A 22,784-nucleotide genomic window follows, 5' to 3' on the forward strand; every position below is an offset into this window, starting at 1 on the left:
ATCTATTCAGCGATTTTTTTTTATCTGCATAGTAAGCAATCTTCTAAAAATATATTTTAACAATAAAAGTACAAACATTTACAATAAATTAAAAATAAAATTATAGACAATTTATTTTTGTTTTATTATTTTATTAATATTTATTACATATTATTGTACATATATAAAAAAATTGTCAAATTAAAAATAAATAATTTGCATATATATATTATATTATAATATATATTATATCCAATTTGTGTATATAATTTTAAATTATTAATTCTTTAAAAATATTTATTTATTTTATTTTTTTGTTTAAGTTTTTTTTTTTATTTTTTGTTATTTGAAATTACATATATTTTTGTGTTCATTGAATTTATTATTATTTTTATTTTTTGCATTTCTTCGATTTTTTTTGTTTTTGAATTTATTTGTTTTTATTTTTTTGAATTTATTTATTTCTTTGTTATTATGTTTTGAATAAACTTCTTAATTTGTAATATTTTTTAGTTTATTTCTTTTTATTTACACTTGTTTCGTTTATTTATTTTCGGATTTTCTTTAGAACATCAAAACTATTTCAAAAATGCATATTAATTTAAAGCAGTATGTAGGGCAAAATGTGGTCGAAATACGTTAAGATTTATTTCTACATTTTATTTTAATAATATAATTTTACTGCTAAAATATTATTTCGATATTTTTAATATTGTTATTATGGATATTATTAATTTTTTTTATGCATTTTTATTTTATTTTATAACTATTACAATGTTTTTGTTTTTTAATTTGTATTTTTTTTTTTTAATAATATATATGTATATGTATATTATACATAAAGATTATGTATTTATTTATTATATACATATATATTATTTATGTAATTATCATATAATTATATTTGAATTGCTATTGTCTACGCTTGTTGGGCTTAAATCAATTAGCATACGCTGGTATACGACTACAGCCATGGCATCCGAGATTATAGTTTCAGCAGTTGAATTTCCTAAATACCGCCTATAAAGTATACAGTTTTACACCACAAATCTAACTCCAACTTCCCCAAATATTAACTTGCAATTGCAGTTATTTTTCTCCGTTATATTATATGTGATGCATTTTGTTTCGTGTAACATTACGTAAATTTTAGGTAAAACTATTGTTATTGTTGTTGCAAATTACACTAACCATACTAGCATTAAAAGATAAAGAATATTATAAATTAATATACCTATACATATATATGTGTAAAAATATACGTTATTTATATAAAATACTGTTATACAATGAAGTCAGCAGTGTGTGTGTGTGTGTGTGTGAGAGACTGGCTGCGTTTATGTGTAATTTTGTATGTATGAGTGTGTGTTTGAGTGTGTGCGCGCATGCGTCAGGACGTTTACAAATGATCTCATGTTGTGATATTAATATTTGAATAATGTTTGCACTGTACAAATGTTGATTTGTTGCGCCGTTTTGGCCAAGCATCAATGTAGTTGTTAACGACCCTCATTACACGCAGTGTATATCCACTACTATGTACAATAGCAGTTGTGTTAATAGTTTTTATTTTATTGTTGCTGTTTTTGCTTATAGCTCTCCCCAGCCATGCCCCTTTATTTTGTTTGATTTAACTATGGATAAAAATTGTTTTGCAATTAAAGCATTGCAAGAGACCACAAAAGTAGCACGTTTAACAGTGTTGCATTGATTGAGACAACATCTAAAAAAATTAAAAACAAAAACAAAAAATGAAGAAACAGCTAAATGGCGTCACTTAATAGCACGCTAAATGCTGTTTGTATGTGTAAAGTTGCTAGTTTTGAGCAAAGAATCGGAAATAATTTTTAAGTTGTTGGGAAAAGTATATATCTTAAGTTTCTGCATGGTTCCCAAATGGAGTTGATACAATTTTCGAGGTTATACACAGCATAAAAACCACTTTTGTATAAAAGAAAGTTGTCATGGAAAGTAGCAGAGCAAAGTTTGCGTTGTAAAATGTATGACAAATTAGTTACCGACAATTGGCGTAGCAAAAAAAGATGTGTTTTCTGTCATCAATTGGAACTATCATTTACAAAATAATACAAATACACTAAATACACAGTTACAAAAAAAAAAATACAACAAAAATATAGAAGTGTTATCTAAAAATCGTAGTAAACGCAATTAAATATTACTTTGCAAAATTTTCTATAAAATAAGATAAAAAACCAAAAAAAAAAACTCCAAAACATTTTTACTTAAATTTGCAAATGAAAGCACTGATTTTCAACAAATGGTAATACAAATGCTAAACATAAATACATACCTACATACATACATAGTTTATGCATTAAATTATACATACATACATGCATAAATATATATATTTACGTATAATTTCCGTAAAACGCAAAAATACCTACCGACAACTTATCACACACACACACATTCACATTCAAATATTAAATTTATGAATTTGTTGCGATTTTATTAAAATTGCCAATAATTTTTTACGGTGGCAAAGTTGTGCTGATAAGTCTATATACAAAATAACCGTTATGATGTGAAAATAATGTTTCAATTAGGTGAATTGCGCTTCGTTTTTTTTCACCACACACTTTGCCCACAGTTGTACTTATTGCGAAATCTTTGAGACTACAAAAAGTTAAGTGATGCACATATTTCATTTCAAATTACATACATACATATATTATACTAAATTTCTAAAGCACAACTATTCCTGAAATTGAAAAATTTGCGCCGCTCAGTTCAAGCAATATTATTAGCAAAAATATTAATAATAGTAACATTTATAAATAAAGAGTAAGCAATATAAAAGTCAATAATAATAGCAATAGAGAATAATGTAATGTTTTCGAACTACAGTTAAACGTTTATTATGATTTTTTACAGTAGTGAAAATCACATTGGAGCTATATTGCGTTAGAAATTTGACAAAAAGACGTATCTCGACTTGGCACTTATATTATATATATACTTATAAATCAAGTTGTATTATGTTGTTATATTATTTTTTTTTAAGTGTATTCCAGTTTAAGGAACCAAGCTCCGAAAAAGCGTTTTAGAAAAGAAGAAACATTCAGGGGTATTGTGGAATCTGATACTTGTCGGAATCAGAATTGAAACCGATCAAAAAAAGTAGTAGGTGTCATGAATTCAGATATTACCAGATTAATATTCGGATTTGTATCGGTTTTGGGTGTCACGGAAACCAATTTTATCGGTTTTGCTATCAGAAACAAAGCAAGAAGATAGTCGCTCATAGATTTGAAATGTAAATTAAGAAATCAAGTTATTTTATTATTTCGAATTAATTTATCTTTATTTCTATAGAGGAAAACATAAGTATAGAACACGAAATGTCTTAATTATTGAGTTTTTGAAAAAAATCCGGATATTTAAAGATTTTAGCTTAAAAAACGTAATAAACGCAATTTAACACCCAAATACGTCTTTATTCATTCGATAAATGTTATCACTTAAAATCTTTCTTTAATTCGGAACTCATTAAAAACTTTAATAGGATTGCTTCCAAATGTATTCAGGCGGGTATTCTGGTCTAGAAGCATGAATTGCAGGTAATTTTTAAAGTGTCGTAAAAAAAGGCAATTAATATTTTTACTATCCATTTTTTTATTAGTTATTTGTTAATTTTAGAAGAGTACAGAAAAAAATTAAAAACTAAAAAAAGTAAAAAATTTCAAAATGAGCTGACTGGTCTCTAAAAATTTCCACGTGACCATACCCATGATTTCAACCCTCCTATGTGAAACCAAAAAAAAAAAAAAGATTATTAATCTAGAATAATGTCGCAATGGCCGGAACTACGGAAAAGTGGGAAAATTTTTTTTCACAAAATAGCGACTGCCTGAAAAAAAAAGTTTTTTTGGATCACTTTTTCTGACTATTTCGAATTTTTTTAAAATAATAAAAATAAAAATTTGGGGATGGGGCTAGTTCCAACCATAGACAAGCCTATAAAGAAGACCCTATAAAAATTTCAAGTAAATCGGTCCAGTAGAACCTGAGAAATCGTGGGTATCGTTCCGAAAAAGTCAGTTTTGAGAAAAACGCGTTTAAAGTTTCGCGTAAAGTCTTTTGTTCGATTAGTTCCGGCCGAACCAGTTTGGATGCCGGCTCAGAAAAATGCCTATATCTCCGAAAATAATTTGAATTTTGAAAAATCCTCTTATACAGATATTCTTGAATAGTTTAACTTTGATAATATAAAAAAAAAATTTCGATTTTTTTTTTATTTCTAGACCAGAATACCTCCTTCATTTGCAAGTTTTGTCACATTAGTAAACAGCTGATTCGAATATTGGTTTTGCGTATGTTCAAAAAGAACGAAAATTCAAACAGATTCTGTGACACCATTGAAAATCAGAATTCTGACAGTTAAGCAATTCTGTCTTGGATTCCGAAATCGACACAGCTCGTCATGCATTGAGCATTTATGAATATTTTTTAGGGTCTCCGACGTTTTAATTTGCTGATTTTGAAACATGCTGAGGAGAGATAAGCCGATTTGTAAAACATGTAATTTCCAATAATTTTATTGCTATAATACACAACATACATATGTATATGAAGAAATGAGAGGCTATTAAATATGCAGTTTTAGTTAAGTAATTGCAAAAGAGTTGAGAGAGAGAGAGAGAGAGAGAGAGAGAAAGTAAGGAAAATTACGCTACGGTGCGTAAATAAAACCGAAACTTTTTAAATAAAATTAATGTACAATCATAATAAACGTAAAATTGTCAGTTATGAAGACATTTGAAAAAAAAAACTTGTCATATACACCTACAATATATAATAATAAATTGTTTGGAATTATAATTTTTTTTTTAATGAGGTTAAAAAGGAAATTTTGGTAACTGTACTTATTTAGTAATTTTTTTTAAACTTATTACTCACTCTAATCACAGCAACGAAATTTTTTTTGGAATTTTTTCAATTCAGTTAATTTGGAAATTTTGGATTTTTAATAAGTAAATAACATTTTTATGTGTTAAGTGAAACTATGAAATTTCGTAATAAAATGAGACTTTCGAAATTTCTTAAAATATGTACCAATTTTTTATATGTTTTTAAAAAAATTAGACTGTATATTTTTTGAATATTGTACTTATTTTTTAACTTTGTTGAAAATTGTTGTTAAAAAATGTTGGTAAAAATTTCTTCTGTTTTTTTCAAAAAGTATGACTTTAGAGACTTCTTCAAAATTGTACTTATTTTTTAACTTTGTTCATGATTATTCTTCAAAAAGTGCAGTTAAAAATTGCTTTTGGAAATTTCAAGTTTTTTTTATTTAGCACAGATTGTAGATGTTTTAATCTTTCGCAAATTAGTTGATGTCTTAAAAGACTAAATTGCCAAAAAGTGATCTGTTGTAAATCAGCCAACAAACTTGACCTAAATTTTTTTTAATTATCCAACATAACGGTTAAAAGTGCATATTAATTGTTTTTTTTTTTATAATTATAAATATGAAATTTTCAAATAAAAACGTAAATTAAATATTTGGAAGCTAAATTTTTGATTTGAGAGTCAACAACGTGCCTTATTCGTTAAAAAACACATAAATTTTGTTGTTGGAAATTGCTATATACGTAAGCAAATTGCTTTAAAGTATAATATTTATTTTAAAAATTAAAAAATATATGTATTAAAACAAATTAAATATTATTTTCGAAATTAAGAATTACAAAAATCAGTAAATATTATTTTAATTGAATATTTAAAAATACATAAATTTTGCTGTTGTAAATTGCTATATACGTAAGCAAATTGCTTAAAAGTATAATATTCATTTTAAAAATTAAAAAAAATATATTAAAACCAAATTAAATATTTTTTTCGAAATTAAAATAATTTACAAAAATTAATAATTATTTAATTTGAAAATTTAAAAATACTTAAATTTAAATAAAAAAGATTAAATATTATTTAGTATTGGAAATTAAAAAAAAATTAAAACAAAATTTCATATATATTTCTATTTCAAAGTTTTTACTTTTTTTTGTATAAATGACTTTTTATTGTAATAAATACATAATCAGCACTAATGTTAATTAGAGTGATTTTCCTTGAGATTTATTGTGCAGTAATATTAATTAAAAACATTTTTTTTTTAAATTTGTTAGAAAATTTTTGAAGAAAATGTAATTTAAAGAAGTTATATTTATGAAAATTGACTTGGACGCCCAAATTTTGTTGTCGTTATAAATTTTAAATCAACATTTATTTTTCAATGAAGATAAACAATTTTGTTTTTAAAGAAATTTTTAAAAAATTTATGAGTCTAGGTCCACTGCTATATATAAGTATTTTTATTATTTATCATAAATAAGTAAAAGAATGAATTTATTTACTGATTTTGTTACATTTTAACGCCCAAAGCACATTTTTCGATAGTACGAGTATTTAATATTTTAAAATTAAATAATGGAAATTTTCCATAATTTTATAAAACCATTTTTTTAGTGTATGACAAGTTAATACAAATATTACTGATTATATGGCAACATTGCGGAACCACACAATTAGATAAAAACAAAAATACAAAAAGAAACGAAGTAATGAAAAATTATTTATGTATTACAAATTTTTTTTTTTAATATTTCTAGTTATTTCTTGAGCTCAGTGGCGCATAATTTGAACCTAAGGAGTACCCGAATCCAATATAATTAAAATAAAAATGTCACAAATGCAAAGCAAATAATTTTGTGCTGATAAAAATACCTTGAAATTATAACATAAACAATGATAAAATTAAGTAAATTACAGGGCAAAAAAATGTATTACTACTCACACTTGTTCTAACTGAAATGCTTAAATTATATATTTGCAAAATTCGTAAAAAAATTCAAGAAAAAATTATAAATATACACACATACATATGTATGTATATCGTTCCCTGTATACAAGTAGGGTTTATTGGTGCCTAAAAATTCCAAAAAAGACGACAGTTTCCGTTATTTACAATTTTGCAAATTTGTTAGTGACAATACAGTTAGACCATAATAAGTATTGCAGCTTTTTTTTCCAAATGAATCTTCGTTCTCACCAAGTGTATGCCTCTTCCTCAGTGGTACACCACTGGACGCAGCGTTTGTCCTCAGCTCCTGCAACGCTATCGTGCCCTATTCAGGTTAGACTTCTTGCTAAACGTGAACGATTAGGTCTTATTATCGCGCGAGTACTTAAGCACCTTTCAGCCAATCCCTATAGTACATTTGTAAGAGAAAGAGGAGTAGGGTTTCTGCTTTGTAGCTCTTCATTTCTGGGTGCAGAATTGAATTCGAGTCTGCTTTCAGTCATATCAAACGTCCCTCTCTAAATATTTTTAGGGTTGCTGAACCACATTTTCCATGCTTCTCAAATTTATAGGTAACTGCCACGTCTTTCATTTATCGTTCACATAATTGTCCTTTAATAGATAATAAAGGGTGGTCCATATCGAGGATCGCTACTTTTTTAAAGAAAAAACATCGAAAACGTCGGATCTTCTTGCAATTTTTCGAGAGCCCATACGGCGAAGCGATGTCGCTTTGGAACGTTGAGCGGCTTCAGTTCTTGCACAAGCTGTATTTTGTACGTTTTCAATTTAAGATCTCGACGTAAAATGCGCTAAGTTGTTCCATACGGCGCCGAATCGTCTCTCCACGGTCTTCATGTACATTCTCATCAGCGGCTGCTATATTTTCTTCACTGCGTGCTGGACGTGATCTATTCAGTCGCATATAATTCAATAATAAAGTCTTTCCATAATGAAATGCTAAACAATACTGAACAAAAATAACATAACAGCTTAACACGACTCACGCGTGATCTGTCAAAAAAGGGCTATTGAAAAAATTAACTTGGATCACTTTAGCAACGGTAGTGGCCAATTTGTGTTAAACGTTAAGAACGCCCGATTTTCTCCACATCTGCTATATACAGGCATTTGGGCTGTAAGGTGAAACTTTCGCTTTCAAACATGTGCGTCTTCACCATCCTTATGGACTGCAGCATCTCCTGATCCGATTCTCACATTTATTTATTCTAAAAAACTTAAGTTGCAACCACTTTCACTTAGATCTCGATTACATATTCAACGAATTCGAAAACTTAACCACCCTTTCTCACCTCCAAAATAGTTTATCATCCCAACCGCCCTTACTATTTTTTTTTCAAATGAGCTATGTGTTTCTCGCCCTGATCTTTTATCAATTGTCCTCCGTTAAAGCCTCAGGTCCATATTCACGTTCTCAAAAGTCAACTCTGTGAGTATTCTCAAAAAATACTTATAAAATGTTTAATACCACTAGAATAGCAACCATGAATAAATGTTGTGCGCTCAATGAACTTTTAAATTACGAAAAATCAATTGTTTTAAGTACCTTTATTTATGATTAAATGAAATAAATAATTGTTAATAAGTAAATACATAAATGTAGCAGCTCCCAAGCCGTTTATAGCTTACAAAGTAATATGGCATGGGCGCCATAACCTTAAATTACACATATGCGGCATACTAATCCCGGAAACATGCAACATATTTAAAAAATATTTTATTTTAGTTGAAAATAAAAATTATTTGTTGATTTTCATATTTTTAAGTTGAGCATGATTTCAAATAAAAAACTAGCTTAGTTTCAAAATAAATAATTTGCGTTTGTTTTTGTTTATATATTATTCTTTATCATAAAATATAATTTTAGTAACTCGATTTTTATTCAATATTCATTTTTAACATGTAAATTCGTAATCGCGAAAGGATAACCTCACTTTTTTTTCTTTTCGAGCATTGAACCAAGCCACTTTCAATGAGGGCTGCTATATATATTTCTGGCCTAATAATGAAAATAGGAATATTTATCAACGAAAATGGTTTTTCAAAATATTCTCCATCAAGATTTATACATTTTTGCATGTGATCAAACCAATTTTCGAAGCACTTTTTCCACTCCGATTGAGACACCTCCAAAACATAATTTTTGAATGCTTCAACAGCATCTTCTGGCGACGAAAATCGTTGACCACGCATTATTTTCTTGATGTGTGGGAATAAAAAGAAGTCATTGGGTGCCAAGTCAGGGCTGTATGGTTTGAGCCGGTGTGTGAGAGCTCGCATTGTCATGGTGCACAATGATTCGTCTTCTCTTGTTCGTTTTTCGAATTTCTACGAAGACTTCAGGCAAACAAATGGTGGTGTACCACTCAGAATTGACCGTCCTACGTTGCTCAAGCGGAACAGTCGCCACATGATCAGTTTTGCCGAAGAAACAGGCGACCATTTGCTTCGAAGTGCTTCTTCTACGAACAACTTTCGTTGGATTTGCCTCGTCTTGGAAGACCCACACGGTCGATTGCTGTTTTGTTTCGGGCTCATACGCACAGATCCATGATTCGTCACCTGTGACGATCTTATAAACGTCTTTTGAAGCACCGCGATCGTATTTTTTCAGCATTTCTTTACACCAATCCACACGAGCCTTTTTTTGAGCGATTGTCAAATTGTGCGGGATTCAACGAGAACAAACCTTTTTTACGGCCATAGGTGTTCATGCAATATCGAATGTATGCTGGTGGGAGAAATGCATAGGCATGCCTCTATCTGAAGGTATGTTACATGACGGTCTTGCATTATCAGTTCACGTATGGCATCGATGTTTTCTGGCACAACGGCTGTTTTTGGACGACCTTCACGGAATTCGTCTTTGAGCGAGCGTCGGCCACGATTGAATTCGTTGTACCAGTTTTTCACAGTGCTATAGGATGGTGCTTCATAGCCATACAAAGATTTTAGTTCATCGAAGCACTCTTGTCGTGATAATCCACGTCGAAAGTTGTGAAAAATGATCGCACGAAAATGTTCACGAGTTAATTCCATTTTTTGGCCGAGATGAATTTTTTAATTCCCTGTAAATAAAACAATTCACGATTAAATGACAAAACGTTCTGAGTGATGTTATGCTAAAAAATGTCAAACTTTCCAATGGAAATGTCAGATTGCACCTGGCAACACTTAGTGTTGCCTAGACCAGAAATATATATAGCAGCCTCCGTAATATGCTGTAGTGGTCCCATCTGAACAATTTATTCGGAAATTGTAGCGTTACTTTAGACAATAATACGCACTACTTCTGAAGCTTCAGTTTGCTTGGCAACTATATGCTATAGTGGCCCGTTATTGGCGACTCCGACAAATGAGCAGCTACTTTGGAAGAAAAGGATGTGTGCAAAATTTTAGAGCAATATCTCAAAAACTGTGGCAATGGACGGACAGGTAGACGGGTATGACTGAATCGACTCAGCTCATCATCATGGTCAATTATAATTATATATACTTTAAAGGTTTTCAAATGTTTAATTTTGGGTGTTAAAAACATCTTGGTAAACTTAATATACTCTGTGCAGGGTATAAAAATTAAAGTGTTCGTATGATTTGTCTACGAGTTACATCTGCATTCGAATAGGAAAATTTTGTGAAAAATCTGTTTAAAGATAAAGGAAAGTTTTAGAGGCTGTAACTCAAAATTTTTTTGAAATAATCATTTAAAATATTAGTACTTTGTTTTCAAAGTAATAGATAATCCAAATATGCAAAAAAAAATAATGATTTTTATCAAAGTTTCACATAGGTTTGCCACTTAAAAAACTATTAAAATATACTTATAAGACTTTCATCTCATCCTTCATGAGATCTCTCTCTCTCTCTCCCCTTTCTGTCAGAATATATTCGTATTTATCTTTGTAATTTCTGTTAGTATCGTTATCGGCTATAACCGCGTAACGGTGTCTACGCCAATAAAGAAGAAGATCTCTATCAGCAGTTATGAAACTCTGATATCATCTCTAGAGGGCCTTATCCAACTGCTGATGAACCGTAATTGGTTACCAAATTTAATTCACGAAAGTTAAGTAGTGGCTAAATTTTAAATCTGTACAATTGAATCTACTCGCCTCGGATATTTTCCAGATATTCTGGTTATCTTTAACCAAAACTTTAGCAGAAACACTTTAGAAAGTCATTTGATTTTGTCGTAGCAGCGACATAAAAAACTGCCCTATATATTTTTGCAGAATGCTTCCAAGTACTGAGGCATTGGTGGAAAAGAAATCCGGATATCTACTGCTTAAGCTGAACCGATTGTTGCTAGAACGCAGCAGCTTATCGAATGCTGTTGTAGTTTCGATTTCTACCATGCAACAGAACTTACTTAAAATCACTTTCGATACTGATTTATAAGACGAAATCTTTATAAAGTTTTACGTCCAATATTTTTGATTTCCACAAAGGTTACAAAAGACATACAGACCATATTTTCGTTATGCTTCATTATTCAGTTAAGAAAAGTGGATACTAGATACATATAGAAGAACTTTTGGAGTATATTGCTTTCGCTTTTACTGTAACAGATATTAGCCTTATGGCCTTATGGCTCCTCCATAATGAGTATGTTTTCAATAGTGTATTATTGGAAGCGATTTCAAAATTGAAAAAGGTTAGTTTTTTAATATTTCGGTATAAATTTACTACAGTCAAGATAAATATTCATTTGTAACATATTTGGCGTATTTAAAAAAGTGAAATTCCCTTCAATTTCGACTTCGACTAGTTGGTAATCGGCTCCAATGGCCGACGACTAATGGATTTTGGGGGAAACTTTTATTTTCCGGAATATGACGGAGTATTCGACACTGGTGGCACAAGGCCGTTCACTATTAGAAACAACTGTCCTGTTTTATTCTTGTTTAAGCTCAACTGTCATTAATAATTACATTATTTCAACCGGATTTTCCGAAAGAGCGAAATCGGACGACAACCACGCCTACTTTTCAAATTACAAAATTTTAAAATCCATCTGAGTCGTTTACAGTATTTTAACTTTTATATTCAATCTGAGTCTTTTACTTTACAATATACAAATCAAACATGAAATTATCAGAATAAAACTTTGCAAAAATAGGTTTTTCATCTAACGCCCAAAACTTGTCGAAATCGGACTATAATTATTCAAGAACCCACACGCCAATTGTGTGGACCCCAGTGTATATGGCTGAATTTTCACCGAACATATCGATAAATCGGTCTATCGGTAAATATAGGGTTTGTCCGGAAAGTAATAGGACTGAGTCGATTTAAAAAAATTTATTGAACCAATCGTTACAGTTTCTTAAAAACTTTCAAAATAGGCTCCTTCTGCGTCGATGCAGCGCTGCCAGCGCGATTTGCAAGCATTGAAGGCGTCACGGAAGGCATTCTCCGGAATAGCTTCGAGAGCCGAGGTGCATGCTGCTTGGATCCCCTCTGTCGTCTCAAAATGCTTGCCATTCATCGGCCTTTTCAGCCCTTGGTTAGGTAAATATTCACAAGAAAGGCAATGTGAGCCGGGGCGTTGTCGTGGTGCAGCTTCTAATCGGCTGCGCTGTCTTGTCGGAGTCGATTGATCCTTCCTTTGAGTTTCTTGAGGACTTTCCACGTAAAACTTGGCGTTGACGGTTTGTCCAGGCGTAACAAATTCATGATGGACGATGCTTTTGACGGCAAAATAGACAATGAGCATCGTTTTCACTTTGGATTTGCTCATTCATCAGCGACCTCTCCTGGTACTGTATCTTTTTACCTCAAATGTATGAAGTCAACGCATTACTTCCCCTAGTCCGCATAAACCTAATATTTAGATTTTCAAACATCCGCATATCTTTATATCATATAACTGTATTGGTCAACCTGTGAGGTTTCTTAATTTGTGAATTGCTCGAGAAACACCTTGTTCTTTTAGACAATTTTTTCGCATTGAATATTACTTATTTTAGAAAAAAAGCTTTCGTGTGCTTGCTCAGAACTGTTAAAAAGTTTACAAAATTTCACCTTATATACATACTATGTATGTATGTATAATTTATGTGCATTGCGAGTCTATAGTACAGCGCTCATAAGTAAATAAGACAATATATGGTATAAAAAGAATGAATAAAAATAAATTACAAAAACACACCTACATACATACATGCATATATACAGCTCTCAAACATTTGTAAAAACCTACGGCAAACAACACTATACCCTACATATGAATACACTCTCTACAAATGCTATGTAGACTAATACAACAATTTTAACGCGATAAACACAACAACTTTTACATACATACAAACATTTACAAATACTGTATACCCAATATAAGTTATATACAATTTTTTGTACATTTTTTATGCATTTCATTTATTTTTCTATTGAAACTTAATGAAACTGAAGAACATCGCAACTTATGCAAATTCTAACTTAATTTGCGAAATGAAAAATATATATTTAAAAATATAAATTACAAAAAAAAACGCAAAAATACGTCTTATTGTATTAAGTATTCACAATTCATGTAACTGTATCTAAAATATATATTAAAATATTTATGTGTGTGTACTTATTACTCATAAAATTACTATTTATTGTGTTTCACAATTTCAGTGTATATTCTTGAATTAATTAATCAAATAAAATACTTACAATAACTTTTTAATTAAACATCATAATAATAACAACAACAGCAACAACATATAATGTATGCATAGTTGATAATACTAAATGTTACTTATATATACATAAATAGAGTGTATATAAATTATACTCAAAAAGAAATAAAGCAACAGAAAAGGTAAGAAACACAACAAGAATAAGTAACACAATTTCGCATAAAACACAAACATGTTCGAAATAGTTTCACAAAAATACCGCAACTAACTATAAATAAAATAATAAAGTAAAACATGCCCATAAAAATTATAAAAAAAGTATATTTATTTATTTTTCCCTTTACTAGTGGCTAATATTTATATGGGTTCTATCCAAAGCTAACTAAAGTTTCATAGCGTCTTCGATTCGCTATTTTATTTCTCGCTATATTTGAACTCTTTGCTCTCTTGGCGATGTATTCTATGACAGCAAGTAACTAGTACTATGAGCAAAAAGTAGTAAGACTTTGTTCAATAATTTCAAAATGTTTAATTTGTTCTTAAAAACCTACATATGTCATTGTCCTCGAAGTAATCCCCATTGGCCTTAATACACTTGTGTCGTTTTTTTCCAATACTCGAAACAGTTGTTAAGGTCAATTTCCGGAATAGCCCTCAATGCGCATAGCGCTTCACAATTAATATATTTAATTGACTCAAAACGGTTTCCCCGGAGCAGTCGTTTGAGTTTGCTAATAGACAGTTTGGCCGGGCGGGCCCTCGATAATCGAAAACTGTCAACATAAGCTTGAGCTTTTACTTGCTTTGACATGGTTTTTTCAGCTTCGACTCACCTTTGCCACGATATTCGGCGGCTTGGTCGTCTGTTTCCGGGTCATAAGCATAGATCGAAGGCTCGTCGACAGTAATAATACGTTTAATGACATCCTGGCATTCGGAAAGCATTGTTTCACAGACGTTAATACGACGCTGTTTTTCAAAAAAATTGAGTGATTTTGGAACCAATCGCTTTTCTTAGACCCAAATGATGCTTCCGATTCGCAAGTACTAATTCTTTTATTTTATTGACGTGTTGATCATCAGTTGATGTTGAAGGCCGTTCTGGACGTGGTTCGTCGTCAACGCGTTCTCGGCCCTCTTTGAATAATTTTTACCAATCAAAAACACTTGCTCGCGACAAACAATTATCACCGAAGGCCTTTTCCAACATTCTGAACGTTTCGGCACCAGAAATTTGATTCTGCACACAAAATTGAATGGAATGTCTTTGTTGAATAGTTTCACATTCATTATGAAATGGCAAGTCAAGCTGAGTAAAAATGGTCTCCAATCACCTGCGCTAATGACGGTAACATCGAAAAATGCAGACATTTTATGGACGTTTTCGCCATACTAATGCACAGATAACTTCCAGATAATTAAAATATACTTTTTTGTCATATTTGGTTGTCGACGAGAATGAGTAAGTTGTTTTCGAGACAAAAAAAAAAACGAACTAAGTAATATTATCCTGGTGATGACTGCATTTAGGATGAAGAAGAGATTCAAGTTCTGTCTACTATTTGATGCCTGAAATTGCAGCTCGAGATCTCGGTACATTTGGTCACTTCCCATACATTGCATCAACCAATGGATTTATTGAGAGAACACTTCGGTGAGCGGGTAATTCACGTTTCAGGCCAGTCGACTGGTGATAACACACTTGATTGAGTGATAACACACTTTTAGACTTTTTCCTGTGGGGATATCACGCGTGTCACTCACCAGTTATCAGTCAAAATGCTCAACCGAGTAATTGAAAATTGGACTCAGGGGATGGACCATCGGAGACGTAGGCAACACCAATATTTGAAAGAGATAATCTTTAAAAAATAAATGCTAAAAAATGTTCTTTCGAATGACAATAAATATTTCTCATTAAATTTGAAGTTTCTGTTTTTTTCTTTCAAAAATTAGGGAACCGCGAAATGCATCACCCTTTTATTGTGGATTTCGTGCGTATTAATTCTTCCTAACGTTCTTGCCATCTATATTTGGCGATAAAGCATTCTCCGAACCGGAAATGAATTTTGGGTGAATTTTTTCAAGATAGAGATACCCTCATAGGTTTGTAATAGGCAGTAGAGGCCCGACTCATTGGAATTGTTTCCTGTGGATCTTGGGTAGAGATTGGAATCGAAGCAATAGCCAAACCTATATAGAATTAGAATTTATTAGCACCGAAGTATCCTGATACACTTTGTCTGCATTTACTACACTGTGATTCTTGAAGTCCAAAGATAAGGTCTTCAAGGTTTATTAGAAGCTCTTTACCCCATATATTCTAATATTCCATTATTCTTGATGCTAAAGCAGAGCATTGAAAAGCAACACGCATTGCTTCGTACACTGATTGTAAGCACTTTAACGAGATCCCCACTTTATGAACTGTGTCCGGCATTAATTATGCACATTAACGTGCCGACCGACTGACAGTCAATACACGCCGCTTTTCATTGAGTTCAAATTTTAAGTTATTAAAAGTAAGAATAAAAAATAAATAGATATAACAATAAAATTTAAAGAAATAAAAGCAACATGCAACCGAAGTGGAGGGGGTAAACAGAAATTAATATTCGTGTACACGTTCCAACATTGGAATTTTATTTATTTGTGTACAAAATGCGAGGAGTTAAACACTGGTATAAAGCGCACTGTCGGCTCTGGCGTCCATAGGCATTCGCTGATAAGCCGATCGAATGAATGCGCCGCATAGTCGCAGGGAAATTGTGGGAAGCTGCGTGTTTTCGCTCTTGTGGTATGCAACAGTTTGATGCCAATTCACAAGCTCGCAACACAGCACTGCAGAAGAACATAAAAAAACAACAACAACCGCATATGTGGAAATGTGAAAGGCGAGAAGATGGTCGCGTTGGTGGTTGCAGGGTTGGACGGTGCAGCGCAATGTAATGTCCATCGGCATTCGCGTGCCGTACCGGACGGCGACATACATTGATGAGCGTGTTGACAATCCATATTGTTGTTGTTCTCGCAATAATTACCACTGAATGCAGGCAAGTTTGCTTGAAGATATGTACGCTTGTATTATTTGTTTACATTTTACTACCCCAATCATGTCAATTAATGATGCTTACTCTTGAGCTCACACTTCTTCACACCAACACCACACAGATGTACATGTCAATAGTACATTCGGTACAGCCGTAAACGCGTGGGTGGCGAGTTCTTTGACGCTGTTATGTCAAAAGGTCAATAACAGCATTTTAACAGTGATACAATGGCACTGTGTTAATTCGCACAGTATTCAAGGAATGTGTTAAAATTATTAAAAATTTAAGAGTAGTTAAATTCTGTAAGTAAAATTAATTTACTTTAGATCCGAGCTGAACAACACTCTGATAAAATGTTACTGTTAAAATTATTTAAAATTTAAAGAGTTCACAGTGGTTGTAAATTACAACTGCTTTATCATGGAGAATCAGACCTTGAAAGTATCTACACTACGGAAGTGGATGCTTAGCTATGCTCTAGGAAGGAAGGAAGGAAGACTAGGCCGAGAGCAAAACTCTGTGAAAAGATGAAGAAGACGAAGGCGCTCTATAAAGCTGCGGTCAAAGTCTATGAAAGATTTAATTCCAAGTTCAACCAAACGAAGTAGGCAGAGGAAAGCTTGAAAGCGATAGAACTGAAGTTGCTCTTTCCAAGATTAGATGAAGACCCAAGCACGCGGGCTATCGGTAAAGGAAGTGGTTGCAAAAATTCATGGCCTGTAGAGGGCGCCGTTTTGGAAATAGTGGACCGTAGTTTTTTCCGAAGGCGCTCATACCTCGTTCGGTAAAACCGGAGCAGGCATAACGGTTCCTCAGAAGACAAAATCTTGATGTACCGACGGAAGATTGAAGAGAAGACAGTATCACCAATTTGAAAAGCCTGTTGGAGCTGTTGAAGCATTTAGATTTTATTGTTCTGGAGCTTAGATTTTTTAAGAGTTCGATGTATGCATGTGTGGAATAGAACTACATATATCTATTAAATATTGTAAAAATTCCGAAAGAGATTATGCAATCATGAACAGCGAAACATCATTCAAAAATTCATTAGAACGACCTTTCGTCAATATCTTCCATTATATGGATGGACTCTGTATAAAAAGATCAGTAAAAGAAATCCAATATTTTTCGTATTAAATTAAATTTTTTATTAAGCATAGATAGAATGATCCTATTTAGGTTTAATTTCCACTTGTTTTTTTTCTTCAAAAACTTGTTTTCATTATGAAGATAGTTTCATAATGCCAAACAAATGTGGTAGTTGAATTTCACTAGCTTCTCTTGAGACGAATTTTCTACCAGCAACCCGTAGACTCTTCACCCTTACAACCCCGCATCCGGAGCTTCTTGTGAGCCATTACCGATCTGTGTGGTGTCATCCTTATGGAACACAATTCCTTTTCTATTGATCAGTTCTGGGCGATTGTTTCCTTCGGACGGTGGCCTCACTTTCTAAATGGTTTGATGGACATATCTTTCAAACCACTAAAGCAAGTAAAGAAAAAGTCTTATTAGTATTTCCTCGTACACTGTGAAAATGGGTAAAATCAGATAATAACCATGCCCACTAACCATATAATGGTAATATTGAAATTTGCTAAAAGTGCGATAACTCATTGAATAAATTAGCCACAAACATTCAATTGCACAATAAGGATGGCAAGGAAGAGCTGTATTGGAGCCGGTCAAAAATTGTCGTGGCCCCGCCCACTTTGCGTTGAAATCACATATTTCAGGAACTACTTAATCACTTTCAACAAAATTTTGGTGAGTGAGGTTATCCAATTATTATTGTTGTATGCTATGGAAGCAAACAAAGACTAAATTCTACAAGTAGCTCCTCATTCCCGTCCTGCTATATGGTGCAGAGGCATGGACGATGACAACATCTGATAAATGGGCGTTACAAACTTTCGAGAGAAAGGTTCTGCGGAAGATTTATGGTCCTTTGCGTAGTTCAGCGAAGTAAGACACAGAAGCTACGCTAGTTAAGTCATGTCGTCCGAATGGATGAAAACATTCCAGCTCTAAGTGTATTCGACACAGTACCCGCCGGCGGAAGTAGAAGAAGCGACCTAAACTCCGTTGGAAAGGCCAGATGGAGAAGGAACGGGCTGCACTTGGAATCTCTTTTACCGCGTGAGTGGTGTCTACGCCAATAAAGAAGAACAAGATAAAAAAGAAATAAGGAAGAAGATACTATGAAAATTTATGAAATCGGTTGCCAACCACGCCTACCTTCCATATAACAAACTTTTTAATTCCATCTGATTCTTTCACTTTCTAGTATTATAGTACGAACTATAACTTTTCAAGGACTCACACCCCAAATCTGTGCAAACCAATCCATATGACTGATTTTTTACCGAACATATCGGTAAGTCCGTGATTTCTAGTATTGAAATTCGAAGAGAATATTTTTGTGATGACAGCATGCCGCTGAGCCAAAAGTGGGTAAAATCGAGTTAACAATTCCCTTAGCTACCACATACCTAATATAAATATTTTCAAACTTCCGGTTGACTTTATACCTCATCTATCGAATATATGTAAGAAATTTTATGAAATTCCAAAATAATCTCTTTCTAATAATAGTGTATCTTCTTGCCTCTGATTGTAGATGCAATTATTCCTAATTTTAGTTAAAATATATACGAAAATCCCGTTCATCGTTATACCTTGCAAGAGCATAAAATGTTCGCATACACTCGTACTTAGATCTTGCTCACATGTTTTTAATACGAAATCTTATCTTACAAATAATAAATTTACTTACACAACGCGGGATATACATATATTAAGCACTTGAAAAATTATGGATATATTTTTACTAGACCTTACATAAAGTTGAACAGTATTAGTGCTTTATTATCTACATTTAATATTACTTTACTCGATTTACAGATTTACACTGAGTTTCAGCGCTGTGCACCCACTGTTAAGTGTCTATTATTCGTGCACGAACGCTGTTAACGTTAACATGCGTGTATTTATTGTGACTTCTATTTAGTTGATGGTTTTGCTGCAGATGCGCAGCAGCTTCCTGCTTCCTGAATGAATGTTACAAGTTGCCAATACGTTTACGTTGACTATGCTACCACAGCGTTGGTAGTTGGCTCCATTGTTGGTTAATGATGTTCGGCCGGTGAAGTTGTGGCAGTCGCCGCGTTTAGTTGCATTTTGTGCCTCCGCTTAAATAGACGTTGAAGCGGTTGAAAAGCGCGAAAACTTTGCTTATCGAAGTGTTAGATATAGTGATGTGCGCAAGATATGAAAAGAAAAGTTTTCAAAATATTAGACTTGAAATGAATATGTAATTTCATTTAATACAAGGAAAAGTAAAATAAATCGCCGAGTTTTAAGAAATAATAAATAATAAAATAATATAATAATTAAGTAAAGAAATATGAAATAAACATAAAAATAATATGCACTAAAAAATTCACAAAATTGATTAATATATATTTTTTGATGAAATAAATTTAGTGAATCACATATATTACATACTTCTAAAATAAATATTTATTCATTAAATAAATTGGCATGAGGTAGAAGTATACGGAAATAAGAATATGAAGAGATTGTGTATGCAATTTTATGAAAAAGTGAAATTATGAATTGAACTACAAATATGCAAAAAATTATTAAAAAATAAGAAAAGACGTTAAGGGGGTGTTCTGGTCTAGACGCATGAATTTTAGGCATTTTTTAAAGTAAGGTAAAAAAAATGAAAAACATTTTTACTATCCATTTTTTTATGTTTTTTATTGACATTTTAATAATAAAAAAAAAAATTGCAAGAAAAAAAAACAAAACTCGTCGAGATACGGGCCGGTGGAGTGGGGGCTTCAAAAAAAAACGGTGCGTCCTGGTTGACGTGATTTCAACCCTTGTAGAGATCTAAAACACAAAAAACAAGAAAATTCTTCATTAGTAAGGATGTCGTTATCGGGTTGACCATTTTCAAAAAAAAAAAGTAACAAAATGGCGTCGACTTGAAAAAAAAAATTTTTTGACCCGATTTTTTCGACCTTTTCGAATTTTTTAAAAATACTTCAAATCAAAATTTTTGGAAATCCAAGGCAGACACGATAGAGCAAGAAAAGAAGTATATATAGTATACCAAATTTCAAAGGAATCGGCTTAGTAGAACTTGAGATATCATGTCAACCACCTCAAAAAAAGTAGTTTCGGGACAATTCTACTGACGTGGCGTCCGACGTCACAAAATCGCCTGTATCTCCGAAAATAAGTCGAATTTTGAAAAATCCTTCGTCTAAACTTTCAAAATATGCAACAAAAAAATCGATTTTTTCAAAATCCTAGACCAGAATACCCTCTTAACTTTGTTTGGACCGAAGCTATAACATCCTGTTCACTTATTTTGCAACTGTGGTGTTTAGAGGCTGTTTTTTGCTAATTTTGGTTTGCTAAAACCGCAAATGATAATAAAAATTTCCTAACACGTAGGATTATTTGTGTTGTGGTCAAATCACCACGATTTAATAAAATGGCAAAAATAGCTGTGAGTGATGGAAATTGTTTGAACTCAAATTCTTAATTAGGACACCTCAAATACCCTACATACCTCTTAGCACATCAGTCGAAGAATTTTATTTCAGATTTGTTGAGTAGTGTTATCAAAGGTTATGTTGTTTAGTAACTATATAGTGCTCCGAACTAAGCAATTTCTTCGGAGATTGTACCGTTATTTTGGATAATATTCCATGCCAAAGTTTGTGAAGATATTTCGTTAAATAAAAAATTTGGTTCTTCGTGAGAAAATGCAAAATTTCAGACCGATTCTGAGGAACTAAACAACAGTCGTTGGGTTTTACGTGAGTACCTGCTGACGACGGCTCTTCGCCGAGGTGCTTAAAAGCACATATGTAGATTAAAACAATTCGTTGATGGCACTTTTTCCAATTTGTCGGGTTCGAGGCCGACCTGAAACCTCTGCGCGATTTACAAGCATTGAAGGCGTCACGGAAGGCATTCTCCGGAATAGCCTTGAGAGCTGAGGTGCATGCTGCTTGGATCCCCTGTGTTGTCTCAAAATGCTTGCCTTTTATTGGCCTTTTCAGGCAAGGACACAAAAAAAGTCCTGGAGGGCACATCTGTGCTGTAAGGCGGCTGCGGAAGCGTTAGGATGCCGGCCTTGGTTAGGTAGCTGTTCACAAGAAACCCGGGGCGTTGTCGTGGTGCTCAAGTGCTCCGTCACAATGTCATGAACCACAGATTTTGATACACATAAGTTACATTGTCGGTGTTTGGCCTTCCAAAAACGCCTGGTGCCACCGAAACACACCACTTCTTGCTAAAGCAACATCTGTTAGCTAGAAACGCCCTCTATCGAATCCAGTCGGTGCGCGCACGCTCCGAAGTGCAGTCGCGGCGGAAGAAAATCAGTCCTATTACTTTCCGGACAAACCCTGTATATTGCATTTTGGTCGCCTCTTACGATAGGCATACCTTACCGCGGGCAAATTCTACTCCCATCTCCGGTGTGATGAGGGACTAGACAGACAAATAAACGGATAGACAGACATGGCTCAGCTCGTCACACTAATCATTTACATATACATATATATGTTTTATAGGGTCTCTACTGGTTCCTTTCGGTTCAGGTTTCTTCTAGGTGTATTACAATCCTCCTACCAAACTTAATACACCCTGTTAAGGTATAATCAATTTTATTTACTGATTATAAGCTGAGATGAGGTGAAGTTAAAAAACAAAAAAACTATAAAAAATAAAATTTAAATAATTAACACTATTCTAGAGAAGAACTCTTCTGTCGTAATAAGAATGAATCGAATGACGGCCTCTGAAGTGCCATCAAACAATCAAGCCCACAATGGTTTATCAATCAGCAATCTAACTGTAATTAGTACAATGACAAATGCTAAACAAAATGGTGAAATTTCACCACAAATCGATACAAACTTTATTGAACTGTCGCCATCGGGTGATTTAAGTGTTTCGCAAACGTCCTTCGACGCTATGTCGAATAAGGAACCGGACAAAATGTTCGGATGGGAAAAATTTAAACCGAAATTTCTACAACGCTTCTGCAATGCAAAATGGGCGCTCTTCTGGCTCTGTTGGGGTGGCGCTATGCAAGGTAAGTTCCGATAGTTTTGTTGACTTCTCTTTAGTGACGTAATGAAATGATCGCTTTGCGGTCTTTAACTAACTGTAATTCTGATTTACTACCATAAATATATGTCATTTTTTATTAAGCATCGCATTGTGCATAAATCAATTTGTTGGCTGTTGTTG

General features: G+C 32.7%; 2 protein-coding genes across 2 annotated transcripts in view; both read left to right on the forward strand.

Annotated features, from left to right (window-relative positions):
- Positions 1-22,784, forward strand: part of LOC126752523 (uncharacterized) — a 227,239-nt gene that overhangs the window by 72,053 nt on the left and 132,402 nt on the right. The window lies entirely within an intron of this gene.
- The window catches only part of LOC126752561 (solute carrier organic anion transporter family member 4A1), a 40,809-nt gene continuing 40,313 nt past the window's right edge, over positions 22,289-22,784 (forward strand). The window contains exon 1 of the mRNA XM_050463469.1: positions 22,289-22,626. Within this exon, the coding sequence (XP_050319426.1) occupies positions 22,311-22,626 (316 nt within the window). The 5' untranslated portion in view covers positions 22,289-22,310. The remainder of the gene's footprint in view (positions 22,627-22,784) is intronic.

Source organism: Bactrocera neohumeralis, chromosome 3 (assembly GCF_024586455.1).
Source record: "Bactrocera neohumeralis isolate Rockhampton chromosome 3, APGP_CSIRO_Bneo_wtdbg2-racon-allhic-juicebox.fasta_v2, whole genome shotgun sequence".
In the NCBI taxonomy this organism is placed as follows: domain Eukaryota; kingdom Metazoa; phylum Arthropoda; class Insecta; order Diptera; family Tephritidae; genus Bactrocera; species Bactrocera neohumeralis.